The sequence below is a fragment of the Euphorbia lathyris genome, chromosome 8 (genome assembly GCF_963576675.1).
Source record: "Euphorbia lathyris chromosome 8, ddEupLath1.1, whole genome shotgun sequence".
In the NCBI taxonomy this organism is placed as follows: Eukaryota; Viridiplantae; Streptophyta; class Magnoliopsida; order Malpighiales; family Euphorbiaceae; genus Euphorbia; species Euphorbia lathyris.
This window is the reverse complement of record NC_088917.1, coordinates 7,974,243-7,991,744: the sequence shown is the minus strand read 5'-3', so window position 1 is coordinate 7,991,744 and position 17,502 is coordinate 7,974,243. Positions and strand designations below refer to the sequence as shown.

General features: G+C 32.3%; 1 protein-coding gene across 2 annotated transcripts; it reads right to left on the bottom strand.

Moving 5' to 3' along the window:
* Positions 1-5,389: 5,389 nt before the first annotated feature.
* Positions 5,390-12,432, bottom strand: LOC136203630 (ADP-ribosylation factor 1). Of its 2 annotated transcripts, XM_065994827.1 has the most exons (8): positions 12,196-12,430; positions 12,053-12,091; positions 11,849-11,911; positions 10,402-10,420; positions 8,911-9,022; positions 8,312-8,359; positions 6,930-7,060; positions 5,390-5,773 (listed from the first exon to the last, which is right to left on the bottom strand). In XM_065994827.1, the coding sequence occupies exons 1-8, from the start codon at positions 12,296-12,298 to the stop codon at positions 5,740-5,742; spliced, it is 549 nt and encodes a 182-aa protein (XP_065850899.1). In that variant the 5' UTR covers positions 12,299-12,430; the 3' UTR covers positions 5,390-5,739. The 2 variants fall into 2 exon arrangements, with proteins under 2 accessions (XP_065850899.1, XP_065850900.1); XM_065994828.1 differs by lacking the exon at positions 12,053-12,091 and having other exon boundaries at positions 12,196-12,432.
* Between the last annotated feature and the right edge of the window lie 5,070 nt (positions 12,433-17,502).

Here is a 17,502-nt window from a genome sequence, read left to right as displayed (position 1 = left end):
TTGATTACATTACGACCTTGATTACATTACATTGCATTACGGCATACCAAACGGACCCTTAAAGTATTTTCATAGGTGTCATTTAACACATTTTAAATGAAAAATTAACTAATTTATTAAATTGTAACACATGACACAATTTTTAACACTTGGAAAATGTTTTAATTTTTTTTTTGTCCATATAGATTTAATATAGAAATAAATAAATAATTTTTTTTGGTAAAAAATAGTGTCATGTGATAAAATTTAAGAAATCAATTCATTTTTCATTCAAAATAAATTAAAACATATTATAAAATTTCAGAGGGTAAATATTACCAAATAATACCACATAGAATAAATGACAAGATTTTGGATATCACGGGAGCTAAATAGGCATTTATTCCAATTTTCATATATGCAATAGTTTTAAGTTGTCACTAAATTAAAAGTCTAAGCTAATAATTAAAGGCTCAATAAGATAATAGTTAAAGGCTCACTCAATTCATATTAATATCTAGGGTAAATAATTTATTAGTCTTTATCTTTTTACTCAACACATTGTTTAGTCTCCTTATTTGAAAAGCGTATTTTAAGGTTCTTATCTTTTGTCAATATTAACCATTTGGTCATTCTGTCTAGTTTTTTTAGATTTTTAATCGAGCATATTTTAGCTTTCAGGACAGCCATAGTAGATACAAAATGACCATGTTATTCTATTATTTTTTGTCTGTTTGTTTATGCCAAATATAATAGTAAAAAATCTAAAAAAAATAGACATGAGAAAGGGGGACTAAACAGTGTGTTATGTAAAAAGGATGGGACTAATAAATTATTTACCCTAATATCTAACGCATCCCTACACGCAAATGTCTACTGTGATTGAAACGTGCACAACACAGACTCATATTACCATATCCTGAAATTTAATCAACAAATGAAATTACCAAATATTGTATCATTGATCGCTTGGTCAAAGAGGCTCTGATACCATGTCATGAAATCAACTAAATTAAAACCTTAAGCTAATAGTTAAACGCTCAATTCATATTAATATCTAGGGTAATTAATTTATTAGTCCTTATATTTTGACAAAACACACTGTTTAGTCCCTGTATTTTCAAAAACACACGGTAAGGTCCCTAATCTTTTTCACGATGAACGGTTTAGTCCCTCCTTCTGTTTGTTAGATTTTTTACCGTTTATGAATTCGGGAATGACTAAATTACCCTTTACTATTTATCAGTCAAAAGCAATTCACACCTCTATGTCTTTCTCTCACAACTCGCGCTCACAAAAAAATGAGAAAGGATTGAATCCCTAACCCATAATTGAATCACTCATGCTCACTCTTCATGTTTGAATTTTCTCCATGTTCTCAACTCATGTTTACTGCTAACTGCTTCAATGATGACGAAAGATGTTTATGCTAATTTTGTTATTGTTGTAAACTTCACTGAAGATAATGGTCTTATATATTTGATTTTGTGATAAATGGTAGTCAAGGCATTACATTTTTATTTTAAATAGATTTTGACTAAAATCCAAATTGACTAACGGAATCTTCATAAGAGTCTAACACAGGGACTAAACAGTTCACCGAAAAAAAGTTAGGGACTAAACATTTCATCGAGAAAAAAGTTAGGGACCTTACCGTGCGTTTTTGAAAATATAAAGACTAAACAGTATGTTTTGTCAAAATATAGTGACTAATAAATTAATTACCCTAATATCTAATATAATTAAAAAAAAAAAAGGACTTAAAGCACCATTAGCCCTTTTACCTATCCAAAATGTTGGACTTTGCATCCTAACCTACCCCATTTATTATTTGGTAACATTTACCCTCCCACCTATCAAAATTGATGAATAGACCAATATGAATAACAAGTTAACTGTTCTATTAAATTTTTTTATCAGTTTCGTTAACAGTTTATATATCAAATTTTCTTATTAATGTGTGATTTCATAAATACTCATAGATTAGAGTATAAAAACTAAAATTTTTCGAGAGACCATGAAGTCAATATCACTTTAAACCAAAGAAACAGCCGAAAGAATATCTGAACAATTTTGAACTATAACACCCCAATTTATATATAATTAAGTTAATTGCTAAAATAAATTAGTTAGAAGGAGTTAAGGTTAAAATATAATTACTTTTGGGAAGCTTTTTAAAAGATATTATAAATATAAGGATCAATTTGAAATTTACCAAGCGGATCTTCATCTTCCTCGCACCATTCGAGCTCTAACTTCACTCCTCATCCTTCTCTAACCTCATTCTCCCTCATTTCTTCACCGTTTTTCGCGATTTTTGCACCGTAATGAAGCTCTCAACTCCAGCTACGAATGCATGTAAGTTTTATTGTGAGATTTTGAGTTTTTAAAAATCGTTTAGAGAGAGAAAATTCGTCACTTTTGGTATTCTCTCTATTTCTCTGCCTTATGTTCATTAATTTGCAATTCTAACACCAAAAATGGACTCAGAGGGTCGATTTACTTATGGGTGCACTAGATTTTGATGCATGCAAGGAGTTTTGAGGGGTAATCGGAGCTACACCGGAAAAAAGTAAGAAATCTAACCAAAGTTTAATTTTCCGGTCGATTTTGGGTGTTTTGAGAGTGATTCTAGACTCCTGGAATCATAAGAAACAAAGTGGTATAATTAATTTCTCAAAATAATCAACTTTAATTTTTCCGACAGGCGGATCCCGACCACCGGTGATATTTTCCGGTGATATACGAAATAAGAGCAGAAAAAATGATTGGTTAACTTCAGAATGTTCTAAATATTATTTTGAGCAACATTAATTCTTGGACTTTGGTCAAATTCCTTACCGTTTAGTCTCTATAAATTACAAAAGTATATAGTTGGGTGAAATTAAGGAAAATAATTAAGTTGAGTTAAAAGTAATTGTTGGATCCTCATTTAAATAAAAAATCAGAATATATAATTTTAAAAATAAAGGTTGAAGGGAGATTGGACTAAGCATAATTTATTAATTATGCTCTTAAGATTATCGATTAGTTAATTTGGTTGATATAGATATTATGAAAATGGATTATAAGTATATATGTTTATATGTTGTTTGATAATAAGTAATTTTGGGAGTAAAGTATTGGAATTACTGACAGTTATGGAACTGTCGGATGATTGATGTCCAACCGGGTTGATAAATTATAGTCTATGGAGTCCCGGTTTGGACTTTGAATATTTTTGAATATAGAAGTGTATTTTATTGCAGGGTTGACCCTAGTCATTACTAGGAGGATGTCCGTTTTATATGGGAGACTCTGCCGAATTTTCGATAGAAAGTCTATAAAACGTGATGAAATAAATTTTAATATTTTCCTAAACATATATAAATTCTAAAAATAATATTATCTCTTTTAGATTCTCAACCGGTAGGAGGAGCAGCAGTACCTGAAAATTAAGACAGTCGGCTAGGAGCAATTTGTGAGTTAATTATATGTTTTGCATTTTTAATTTAGCATTTGCATTCATAATAAATTATTTCATGATATTTCAAGTAAAGTATTATTTTCACTTATAAAAGTGCATTATTATTTATAATAATTTATACATAATTATTTGTGGATAAATACGTGTTAAAGACATGCTTCCTGGTGAGCGGCATCAGGACCTTGTGCACACAGGTACTATCGGGTTATTGGATATTGATGATACTAGTATTGTGAATGTTATGATATATGGATAAGCTCGGTTGAGATATTCTCGTGCTATATGATATGTGGATTTTGGATTTAAGTGAGGCTGGGTACGGAATCGGTTGAGTTATTCTCGGTCCTCCAGCTAACTGGGCGTGTGGTCGGTTGAGTTATTCTCGGTCCCCCAGTTATTGGATATGAGTGAAATGGTGATTATTGGTGGATTATTAGATCGGGTATTGAGGTTTAGGGTCCAACACAACAATTTTATGAAAAGCATGTTGTGCGATCACTTATATTATATATTATTATTATTATTATTATTATTATTATTATTATTATTATTGTGTGTGACATAAATGTTAAATTACTTATGCATTGCATATAATTAATTCACTATGGGAGGTTTGACTCATTTAATTTTTCGGGTGACTAGAAATCTGTTGCAGCCTAATTTCTTTCTTCGGATAGCACATCTATCTTACTATGTATGCCTATTTAAGAATTATGTTAAAAATTTATATTCTAGACCGCAGTACCAGTTTGAGGATTATGTTGTGTATTTTTTTTTTGAAGGATTTAATATTAAATTATGTTAAGACTGTTGGAAGGGTTGATCGTATGTTATATTAAGGCTTGCTACGGGTTCCGGTAGCTTAAGCTTACCCGTTCCCTAGCGCCGGTCACGGTCCGTGAGATGGGTCGTGACATGAACCTAGGAAGCACGGAGACTTCTAGGAGGTTAACATACTCGACACTAAGACACTTCGAGGACACTCGAGAACACACCCCAACCACTCCAAAATAAGTGTCTCCATTGTACCCGTCTCTCACAATTTTTGAAAATGCCGTTTGCCGCAGCCACACGTATATACCGATGTCAGTGCTTCCTAGCATTGAACTAATTAATCCGACTCACTTAAAAAAAACATCTCATGTGTTGTGATTTTCCCTTGTTCTGTATCAAATTGGCATATTTACAAACTTAAATCAGTAGGCAAAACAATCTGTTAACGACAGTGGACAAATTACACCCAGAGTCAGTATATGTATATAAACTCACCTCGAAATATTGAGGTGACCCAAAATATTGACGTGACACAAAAGACAATTTATCATATGCCAACTAAGTGCCGCATATGATAGAATATGATTTCTTGATTTTTATTTTTTTTATGGCTTAGGATATACCACGTGATATGGTTATTAATGACTTTTGAGCCTAGCAAGCTAAGGCCCAGACCCATTAAACAACCAAACATCAGCCCAACCAACTAATATGGCTCTTTTCGAAAGGAGGAATTAAGCAAGATGCAGGTGAAGTTTTGGATTCCAACTCTGCTTTACTGCGGAATTATAGGGTCCGAAGCCTATAAGGAGTTGGCACGTGTATAGTTGCTCATTGGTAAACAATTATCTATAAATAGCACAGAAATGGGATATACCTAATATTCATTTCTCTACCACTAAACTGCTTTCAAGTTGGTATTCTCTCTAAGATACCTCACTGACTTAAGCTTCGGAGAGGGTTTGCCGGACTCCGGTCTCTGTCTGTCTGACGGTGTTTTGTGTTCTCAGGTCATCAGAAGTCATTTCTCAAGAAGATTCCGATATCACCACGTCATATCAACCACAAAAAGTTAGACACGTCCGACATGACGCTTAGTTAGCATTAGTCAATTGTATTTGTGTCACGTCAACATTCGAATGAGTTTTTGTACACATTCTTCGGAATTACTTTATTGAAATCAAATTTAACATTCAATAAATTTATTGAAAGAACATGAAGTTCATCGACCTTAATGCAACAGACAGACCGAAACTTACTTTAGTGACTGTAAATGCATTTTACCCGACTGTAACATGTTACAAACAGCAAAAAGAAAAAGAAAGTAATATGTATATTTGTCACTTTTGCCAAAATTGTTTCCTAAATACCTATCATAAATCTTTTAGCTAAAATATGAACTTCACAAATGAAGAAACACAATTAAGAGGACAGAAATACGGCACCGTTTAATCAAATGGTAGAAATCTCCTGTTTGCTTTTCCATGGCTTCATGTTAAGAATTCCTTTGGCGAAGTTAGTTAGCCACTCCCTGACTTAAGAGTATTACTCAACCTGCAATTAGTTAAATCGCACCAGACGGCACCCAAAGTTAGTTAAAAGTTGGACAATGTCCCAATAAGGTCACAAAAATTCGTTTTTAAGATAACACATCTTTGCATTTTGTACTAATAAAGTCACTTTCAACATTTTCAGGTCAAATTCTCGCCGGAATGCTAACTAGGATGCTTAGTCAATTCAACCACGCTATGTAAGCACGCACCACGGGTATTAGTTTACTGTTATGTGACACCTGTTTTCTCTAACCTCTCAACCTTTATTTGTGGTGATACGGTTAAAGTCAGAACTTGGAAGGCATTTTATTTCCGATCACTTTTCTTTAACTAGGTATTCCGTTTCACTACTTCTGCAGATAACTCAAACCACTTCAAGCTCCAATTTCACTAGAAAATTCTACCGATTGAGAGTAGATAAGGGCTTTTATCTTAGCTATTATTTTGAAATTTCTCTTTTCATGCACTATTTCTTTTCTTTTTCTAAACGAATTATGTGAGAGAAGATTGATTGTATAAAAATCTCCTCATGTCATCAACTTCAACAATGATACCAAAAGTTCTCTGACTTTAACATTGTTACATTTTTTTTTTTTTTGCTAATACCAAAAGCCACATGTATCACTTTGTCATAAAAATTCCAGATCTCAAAGTGTCAAGGCTCAAAAAGCAAAAGAAGCTTTTTTGTTGAACTTTTTTTCCTGGCTTAATACATGTGTTGCCCCTGTACTTGGTCCAAAACTTTAACTGTCCCCTGAACTTTCAAAAGTTCCAAATGACCTCTATGCTTGTCCAATTGCATTCAATAACCTCCTATTCTTGTCCAATTTAATTCAATAACCCCCTATTCTTGTCCAATTGCATTCAACAACCCGAAAACTTAACTTTCAAAAGTTCCTGATTTTTTGGTCTATTTTTGACATTTTCTTTTTGACAGGTGACAGAGCGTATCTCCCAATTTATGCGTCCAACAATTTCTATTGAGAAATAAACTTTTGAAAGTTTGGTGGGGGGGACCGTACAGGGGGCAATAAATGTATTAAGCCAACTTTTCCCTAATTATTATGATAACATTTTAACACGACTTGAGCTGATCCAAAATCATTTAAACAAAAGGCTTCACGTTTCATATTTCATAGTGAAGTAAGTATCCTTACCAGTCCAGTCCCTCGAATAAGCCTTCACCCTTAACAGCACATGTCTTGAAGATGGCCCATTGGCGACTTTTAATCTTGTGCAACTCCAAGGCCTCAGTCACAGCGGCATCATCCAGTGCTCCAGGGAGATCCTGCTCATAAAAGCAAAAAGTTCTGCACGTTACAAGAATGTCCAATAATTGGTAAAACCTTTTCATTGGCATGAGAACTAGATAAAAAGAACTTATTTCTTGTATTTTATAGGCAAAAAGCATCCCGAGGCTCTGCTTGGTGGATTGAGCCTCTGATCTTTCATTTCAAGAAATCAAGCTACTCAAACTTCTGTTAATTGTGAAACTCACTCGTCAAAATAGTGTCATCTAAATCTTGTGATAAAGGTCCCTTTGTGCCAAGCCATTGATGATAATCGAGTCACCAAAAGCCAAAAAAAACACAACCTAAAATCGGTCAAAAATGGCAGACAAACCCCTAAATGTTTAAAAGTTTGTGATAAAATGGAAAATCAAACCAAATTTTCCATTTTGTCGGAGTAATAGATGGATCAAAAAAGAAAAAAGAACTCTGAACCCATCGTATAACTCTTAAATCGCAACCAACAGGGTTAAATGCACCATTAGTCACTAAACTTTCATGGTTGTCTCAAAATGGCCACTCACTTCAATTTGTCGTAACAAAATCATCTGACTTTGAATTTTGTCATCATAAAGTCACTCCGGCGACTTCAAGAGCAAAAATACACTGGAAATATGACATGGCTTCCATGTCAGAACTAGTCAACTTTCAGCGCTAACCGAAACAGCACATGGCTACCACCTAGCTGATCGGAACGACACGTAGTTGCCCCCTAGATGACATGTGTCATTTCCATGAGCTAGGTGGTAGCCACGTGTCGTTTCGGTTAGCGGTGAAAGTTGACTACTGACGATGTGGCGGCCTAGTCACTTTTCTGGTGTCTTTTTGCTCTTAAAGTCGCCAAAGTGACTTTATTGAGACAAAATTCAAAATTGAATAATTTTATTGAGACAATTTGAAGTTGAGTGACCATTTTGAGACAACCTTGAAAGCTTAGTGACAAACTATGCATTTGACCCCTTTATCACATGATTTAGATTGACCTAATGCCATTTTGACAGGAGTGAGTTATACAATTAACAAAAGTGTAAGGGGCTTAATGTGACCAAAAATAAACAATTAGGGGTTTGATGTATTGAAATGAAATATAAGGGGCTCAATCCAGAAAATTGGAATGATCAGGGACCTCAGGATGCTATTTGCCTATCATATATATGTGGATATTTGAACAGAAAATTAACATATACAGGCAGCAGCATAACTACAGTACTGCCAAATTTTCTTAGTTACTTAAAACAGATTGTCTTCACCTGCTTGTTGGCAAAAATGAGGACAACTGCACCTTTCAATTCTTCCTCCTGCAAAAAGGTTCAGTCACATAAATAGTAATTCTTTGATTGCTATTGAACTGATAAAAAGGCGGTAAAGTCAAATGAGATGTTAGCTTGCTCCATGTGAACAATTTCCAGAATGTATAATAGGATAAAAAAAAAAAAAAAATTAATGAGATAAGAGTTAAGACATTAGATCTCTAATAACAGCATGACACTTTCCATTGGAGCTCCCCTTGTTTGCAAGTCTCTCACCCAAATTCATGTCCATCTACATTGCAGACAAATGGTATCTATGGCAAAGCCAAGCTCGTAACAAGTTCATCTCAACTAGAACATAATCATGTCTAGATTGGCTGAGAATTTCCATAACACTGCTATGTCAATTAAGAGATTATTAGAGTTTTCATGTTTCGTTCCATCTTCTTGCTCTTCCGTAAGCAAGCAAGAACACTCTCTCCCACTTGACTGGGACACCTAGATGGTACAACTCAACAGCTATTACCAGCTAACTCCGCTTTCACACAAACTAAATCTTCTACTTAATAAAAATGTCTATACAAAGGAAAAGAAAAAACCTCCAAGATTGCATGAAATTCTTCTTTGGCTATTCCAATTCTATCAGTATCACTTGAGTCAACCACGTAAATAACAGCTTGAGTATTTGGGAAATAGCATCTCCAGTATGGCCTGAAGTACAAAAAAAAAAAAAGGATAAACCCCAAAATAACAGGCAAGCAAATAGGCAGCAAGAAAAGCATCACATATGAGAAACTTGGAAGGAACTCAAAATTCATGTATGATAACTACTCTTATCATTTAATGGGACTTCTAAAGCAACATACAATGGTCAACAACAACAGTACTCCTTAACTTAAACTAGTGAGACATGGAATCCTCTTTTCCAGTCAATCCTGCTAATGTGCAAAAATACTATTACTAGCATCAGAGATAGCCATAAAATTCACTCTCTCTAACACACTCTCGCCCCTACATCATTCACTTGAAAAAACAAAGATCCTAGTAATTAGATGAATAAAAGAAAAGGAGATGCCAAACTTTCACTTTCCAACAAAAGATGCAACTGGTCTTGTTTATTACTTTCTTTTACATTTTGTGCTTAGTGAGATATTGATGTTAAATCTATAGTTTTCCTCTTTACCCTTTTTAACCATTTTACTTGGGGTATTTTGTTCTTGATGAACAATTATCAACTTAATCTGCGGTAATCAACCCTCACATTTCTTCTATAGTAGCAAGCTTAAGTGTTTACAATCCAATAATATATTACGAACAAATAACATTTTACATCCAAAGGCAATTCCCACTTTCTGTATCACAATTCATTTTTGACATTTGCTGCTTGTTAGCAACCAACACGATTACCAATCCCATAACCAATAGGACAAGAGCATCACCAGACGAAAACTAATATCCTTCCAGTCAAACAACTACCTCACAACACTCAGCTCCGGGAAATGCCGAGACAGAAATACCTACTCTAAAGCAACATGGTTACAAAAGATTAATTTAAATCTGTGCCCTTTTCCATCATAGCAATTAAATTCTTCTATCAACAAGCTATTCAGCATCCAAAATACGTTATATCCTTTTCAAATAAATGTATATCCACAGCATAAGCCTCTACACGTAAGAAAAGTAAAAGTGCCCTTTACATACTAGTATACTACCGTTAGAGGTCACCTTGGAACCAATAGAAAAGAGGGAGAGGGTCAAATGACATGCAACTTATAAGGGCTAAAGCTTTTGAAATATACAGGAAACTCACATTTAATCTGAAAAATTAAACTTCAAATTGGAGGCAAATTTAGGAGAAAGGAAAAACAGTAGCTACAAGCTCTGCAGACATCAATTAGCCAACACGTAGATATGCGAAAGAAGCACATCAATTAATTAACAAAAATTTAGACTTCACCTTTTAATTGAACACAAAAAAAAAAAACTAAACTGCAATAGAATCCATATGCTAACAATGTAAGACATGCCACTTCTTGACAATGGATCACAAATTTCGGAAAAGAAGGAATAAGGTGAGGTAAAAAAGTTACCTGATGCTTGTCTGCCCACCTGTTTCAAGAAACCACATCAACCCATTCAATTAAGAGTAACTGCAGGAAAAATAAATATGACTAATCTTGTGAACCTGAACCCAGCTAAAGTGGGACTAATAATATAATGAAAAGTTCAAAATAAACATTAGGGAGAAGTACAAAAAAAATGTCTATGGTTTGCCAAATTTGCAAACAGACCCTGTGGTTTAAAGTTTGCAAATAGAGATATGTGATATGTTTTAGGCCTAATGCTCCTCCAGCCCCCTTAACTTGTCCAAATTGGTCATTTTACCTCTCTCCAACTCATCGAATGTCCTATTTACCCCCTTAACTTCATAAAAGTGGTATTTCTCACCTCTTATGATCCTATTTACCCACTTAACTCCATAAAAGTAGTATTTCTTACCCCTTTATAGTGCAAAATTAATATGACTTATTCAAATGGGTTTGAAAATATATATTTTTTTAATATCAACTTTTTTATTTTGTTTTAATTTGATAATTATATTGTCCTTCATGTGTTTATTACAATAATATTGTATTACAATAATTAGATGATCAAAATTTAATTAGCCAAAAAATTGAAAAGAGAAGGAACGAATAAAAGATACAAATAACAAGAACATTAATATAAACAAGTTAAAGACATTATATGTAAGGATAAAGTACCAAAATAGGCCTATGGTTTTTGGGAAAGTATCAATTTAGGTTCCACGTATAAAATAACACCAATATAGGTTTAATGTTTAAAAAATGGTATCAATTTAGGTCTCGATAACGGATTGCAATGGGTGAGAAATACCACTTTTGTATAGTTAAGGGGGTAAATAGGACATTCTATGAGTTGAGGGGATAAATGGACAAGTTGAGGGGGTGAGAAATACCACTTTTATGGAGTTAAGGGGGTAAATAGGACATTCGATGAGTTAGAGGGGTAAAATGACAAATTTGGACAAGTTAAGGGGGCTAGAGGAGCATTATGCCTATGTTTTATTTAGGAAACAAAGTATTTTATTTACAAAACAATGTATTTAAAATTACATTATTAAGTTCTGATTACAACCAAAAGCATTTTTATCTTAAAAAAATTATTCTTACCTATCAACAAAACATTTGCAATTCGATTTTGGAGTCTCTGTTATGTCAATATGTAAATGTAATTTTAAAAATAAAAATGTTCTTTGTCATCAGAACTTAAAAGTGTAATTTCAAATACTTTGCTTCTTAAAAAAAAAAAGCATTTGTAAACTTTTAAACAGAATCCCTCCGTTTGCAAATTGAGCAAACCACATCCATTTGTTTTTTACTTTGCCCCGAAGATTATAAGACAATGACAAGAACAATGGTCACACTTCATTACAGTAGAAATTGTGCTTTATTGATTTCTAAACCAAATATATGGATGACTGGCTTAAAAAAAAAAAAAGTAGATACAGTAACATACCCAAATCCCAGACCTGGAACTTAATATTGTTATACTGTACAGTTTCCACATTGAATCCAATTGCTGCAACACAAAAGAACATACTAAATTGTGCATCAAATAAGTCACAATCAAATAGAAAACGATAAACAATAGAAAAATGTCAATGGATGACACTATTATAACCAAATAATGACGATGAAATCAAATTTCAGTAAAACCTACTTGGGATCGTGGAGACTACCTCACCCATTTGAAGCCGATCTGAATTACAGATTCAAAAATTAACCAAAAAACGAAAATTAAAAACATAAACCCTAACAATTTAAGCGAGTGAGGTAGTGAGAGAGAGAGAGAGAGAGGATTACATAGAATGGTGGTTTTTCCGGCATTGTCGAGGCCAAGCACAAGGATTCGAGCTTCTTTGTTGCCGAATAGAGAAGAGAACATGCGAGTGAACAAAATGCCCATTTTCTGGCTTCTGTTGTTTGATTTTTTCAGTTTCCTGAAAATTCTCTTTGCATCATCCACTTGAATTCACACATCAACTGATACTTCTTCGTTGATTTGGGAATTTCTGAATTTCTTACCTTTGCTTGTCCACATTACCATTTCTAATCTCTGTTGACGATGAATTGACTGTGCTAAACGTTGTCGTTTTACGTCCACATAAAAATCTGATAGAATTAAATTCGATTTGGATAAACGTTTTTATAAGTAGGCCCATTTAGGCCCGATTTGAACAAGGCTTAGCCCGTAAATAGGCGAAACGTAATGGGCCTCTAAAATTTCACATTTTTTATAGGGAAAATTACACAGAAATTCATTTTTTAACAACTATTTACAACTATTCATAATTTTGGATTGTGTCAAACTAGTAAAATGAGTAGTTTTAATATATTTTAAGTATTAAAATTTATAAATTAAAAGTTCAAAATAGATTTTCTAGGGTTAAATGTTATGCTTACTTTTTGTATTACAAAGTAAGTCTTACTTTGTGTGTTTTTACCATTAGATTAATTTTATACTTCATCATCCAATGATGAAACCACACCAAGTAATGGTACTTTGTCAAAAACAAAGTAATCATTGAAGGCACTGTAAGTTTGTACTTAATTATGATATTCATGTATTTGATCCTAAGTTCAATTATATCTTCCATCTGTATTTAAAATTAATTAGGTTCTAAAAAATATTTATATCTTAAAACTTAATTAGATGGAAAAAAATTAATTAGATTCATAAAATTCTTAAATTAATAATTATTTCCTTAACGTCTGGTTGAAACCATTAATTGAATCCCTCCCGTAATTATATTTATATATATAGTTTAGTTCTAATCAATATTTTTTATTTTGGATTTTTATTATTGGTTCAGTTTTAGTGAAAAAAAAAATAGTTAACAGAAGCAAAATTAATTTATTATACTAAAATATTTTTTTTATATGTATACATAATATTTTTTTCGATTAGATTTAACCAATTATTTTTACTAAAACTGAAATATCATAAAATAGAAGTGAGCAAAACAACTAGTAATCGATTACCATACCGATAACTAAAACCAAAATCTCAGTTTGGTTCAGTTATTTTAACATTCTGGTTTGGTTTAATTTTAATTTTGTCATAGTTTAGTAATCAGTTATTGAAAAAATATATCAGTGTAACCGATAACTGAACCGAACTTAATATATAAACATAAAAAATATAATTTTATCTTTACATATATAAATAACTTATAAAATATAAAAACAATGCGTGTGATTGTGTTTGGAATAAGGTTTAAATTTACCTTTATTGTTTTTAGGGCAGTGCATATTTATAGATAGAATACTAAATAGTAGAATTTTATCTTCAACATTTTCAAGCAAGAGCCAATCTATAAATATGCAACGAGTAATTAATTAATTACATTTTACGTAAATTCAAAAGGTTAATTGAACATTCTATAAAAGTTAAGGGGGTTATTAAAACATTTTCAGATGTCAATCAAACTTTTTGAATAAGTTTAGGGGACAAATAATTAGGGATGGCAACAGGTACTGTACACGCAGGTAGACCCGGCAAAGCAACACATGACCCGATGACACGACACGAACACGACACGCTTTTTAAGTGTTAGTGTTTAGGGTTTTATGACACGACACGAAAGTTGACACGACACGAAATGACACGTTAATTTTCGTGTCGTGTTCGTGTTAACCCGAAAACACAAAACTGACCCGAAATTTAATTACAAATATACCCTTATAACACGAACCCGAAACCTAACACGACACAAACGCGAAAATTGCCAGGTCTAGTCGTGTTAGACAGGCCATGTTGAGCATGTTAGGTCGTGTTAGGAGGTCAGGTCATGTCAATTTAATTGGTTGTGTAAAAAATTCGTGTTGTGTCGTGTTTACCGTGTCAAAAGCAGGTCGTGTTCGTGTTCTGATTTTGTGACACGAAAAGTTTTCGTGTCGTGTTCGTGTTTCAGGTGTTGACATGAACCCGAAACCTGACACGACACGAAAATTGCCAGGTCTACACGCAGGTATCCGGCACTATCCGACTCTAATGGGGTTATCTGTATCCTGTATAAAAGAATATGAGACGGGTATGCAGAGGGGTAGATGAGGGTGTGCAAGGAGCTCTACTGCACAGGGCCTCAAAATTACAAGGGCCCCGAAATTTAAGACGTGCTTAATCAAATATAGATATTAGCTTAAATTACAATAAGATTACTTACACATTTTCACTGCATTGAGTGCATATGTGATTTAGATATTCAACCATTCAAAATCCACAACCTTACCATTCATTCTTTTCTTTTTATATTTTCTTAATACGAAATTCTATTAAATATTAATGGTTTGATAAGAATTTAGCACAGGGGCCCCAAAAAGTTTAAAACCTGCGGGTATGAGATTATTGTTCTTATATATCAATAAATATCATTGTTTTTAGATGTAAGACGTGAAATTTGAACCACAATCTTTTGTTTTTCAACCATTGAGTGATACAACTAAGCTACTTTATTCTTGTTAATTAAGGTTCAATTTGTTCAGATAAATTATTTATTAAATTTATACTTTGTTAAATTTGTAATATTTTTTGTTTTATTTATTGATTCTTAACGGGTAAGGGTATCCGCGGATACCCGCGAATTAAATGGGATGGATATGAAATGCAAAAAGTATACCCGTTAGAGTAATGAAATGGACACGGATAATTAAAAAACAAAAAGATAAAAGTTTATGATTGACATTATTCATATTTTATCCATTGCCATCCCTATAAATGATGCATTAAGCCGATAAAATTTTATTATTTTGTATATTAGAAGTAAATATATTAAAGAGAAACATAAGGAAAATTTGAAACTTTATTCACATAAAAAGGTAAATTATATCCGTGACCCTTTAAACTTTTATTTTATTTTATTATGGTTATTGAATGGGTAAATTACACCCATGGACACTGAACTTTACCCATTTAACATGATGGTCACTGAATTTCAATTCTTAACAGTATGGTAACTGAACTTTGCACTTTTTAACATTGGTGGTCATCCAACGTCTCAAAACGACCGTTGACGGCCTAAAAGTAAAAAATTCAAAGCGTAATAATATTCTAAGGAACTTTAATTCTTGAAAATTTTCGTTTTGATGTCATTTAGGTATTGTTTTATTAGGAGAGAGAATGAAGTTTTAGAGAGAGAAAACTCCAAAAAATGTGATTTTAGAAAATAAAAAATGTGGTTTCATGGTAAATATCGTTCTGAACAATATTAATTCTTGAATATTTTCATTTTGAGATCGTGAACGGTCACTTTGAGGAGCTAGTTAAAATTGAGTGGCCACCGGTATTAAAAAGTGTAAAGTTCAGTGGCTATACCGTTAAGAATTAAAGTTCAGTGACCATAATGTTAAAATGGATAAAGTTGAATGGCCATGGATGTAATTTACCCGTTATTGAATTTTAAAATTGAGATATGCGATTTTGAGTTGAAGGTCATAACAAAAGTAAGGGGTAAATTACACCCATGGCCACTGAACTTTACCCATTTTCACATTATAGCTACTGAACTTCATTTCTTTTCGGTATAACCACTGAGCTTTACACTTTTTAACACCGGTGGCCACTTAATGTTTCAAAACAACCGTTGACGGCTAAAAATAAAAAAATCCAAAGAGTTAATGATATTTTAAAGAACTTTAATTCTTGAAAATTTTCGTTTTGAGGTCATTTGGGTGTTGTTTTGTTAGGAGAGAGAAAGCTCCAAAAAAATTGATTTTCGCAAATAAAAAATGTGGTTTCATGGTAAATGTCGTTCTGAATAACTTTAATTCTTGAATATTTTCATTTTGAGATCGTTAACGATCGTTAACGGTCATTTTGAGAAGTTAGTTAAAATTGAGTTGTCACCGGTGTTAAAAAGTGTAAAGTTCAGTGGCCATACCGGGAAGAAATGAAGTTCAGTGGCCATAATGTGAAAATGGGTAAAGTTCAGTGGCCATAAGTGTAATTTACCCTAAAAGTAAGAGTAAATTTTAGGTGACAAAGTGTAATTTACCCCATAAAAAAATGAAAAATAAAAAGAAGCGTTGCATTTAAGATGCCGAGAAAAGCAAAAGCAGAGCAAAAGAGAGGGAAGCGGCTTCGTCTCGCCGCACAGACAAGCAATGCTGTCTGTCTGTTCGACTTTACACGTGTGCTTCCACTAACCACGTGTCACACCTCCTCTTTGTATTCCCGAGAAAAAACAACTATTCGCCATCTGGATTCTCACCTCATTTTTTCTTTTTCAGGTGCTCTCTTCTCCGATCACCGGAAAATTTAGCAAACAGAATATCTTTAAGTCATTTTAATTTTTAATTACTTTATTCTATGTTTCCATTAGAACTAATCATAACTTAATTAAGAAACTCCCAAAGGTTAATATTCCTTTTTAATTGTCACTTTAATTACGATTTGTACTTCTTACCTCTTTTATTTTTTTTTTCCAATTTAGCATTTAGATGTATCTAATCCGATCTCCTGGGAATTTTTTTTTAGTTCAGAATAATGTTATTTTTAGGTAAGAATTCTTAAAGTCGGACTAAAAATCTAGTAAAATCAATAAGATCTAGTAAAATCTAAGTAAAAATTCTTAAAGTCGGAAATCTAAGTAAGAATTCTTAAAGTCGGACTAAAAATCTAGTAAAATCTAGTATTAAATAAAAGAAAATAATAATTATATTATTAGAATCCCATTTATTTATTAAAAAATATCGGATAACAGAATTTTTATTGTAAAAAATAATTTTTTTCCCCATTTAAATCGAAGAAAAGTTGTGAGTGAATGCAGTTTTCTAAATTATAAGATTTTAAACAAAAAATGTTTACTCTTCTAAAAAAACATTTTTCTTATTTTTTCGGTTCCTATTTAATTGTTAAAAAATATTAGTTTGAGAAAATTTAGTGTTAAGAAATAAAATATTTTCTGGTATTTAGATATAATACTAAAAATTAAAAATTAAAAAAAAATAGTGAGTGATTAATGTTTTTAAAAGAATAAAACGAGATGAAATATGATTTTAAAAATTCAGTAAAATTTTTTATAAAATAAGTAAACATTTTTCTTATTTTTTTTATAAATTTTCTATTAATTAATCTAAATTTTTCTATTGATTTATTTTCCTGATGAAATA

What these genes read in the sequence shown, in the direction of transcription:
- LOC136203630 (XM_065994827.1), bottom strand. Translation starts at nt 12,298, where the DNA reads ATGGGCATTTTGTTCACTCGCATGTTCTCTTCTCTATTCGGCAACAAA. An exon ending in GGTAGTCTCCACGATCCCAA is followed by an intron (nt 11,912 to 12,052) that starts GTAGGTTTTACT and finishes TTTGTGTTGCAG; the next exon opens with CAATTGGATTCAATGTGGAA. An exon ending in AATTTCATGCAATCTTGGAG is followed by an intron (nt 8,360 to 8,910) that starts GTTTTTTCTTTT and finishes ACCTTTTTGCAG; the next exon opens with GAGGAAGAATTGAAAGGTGC.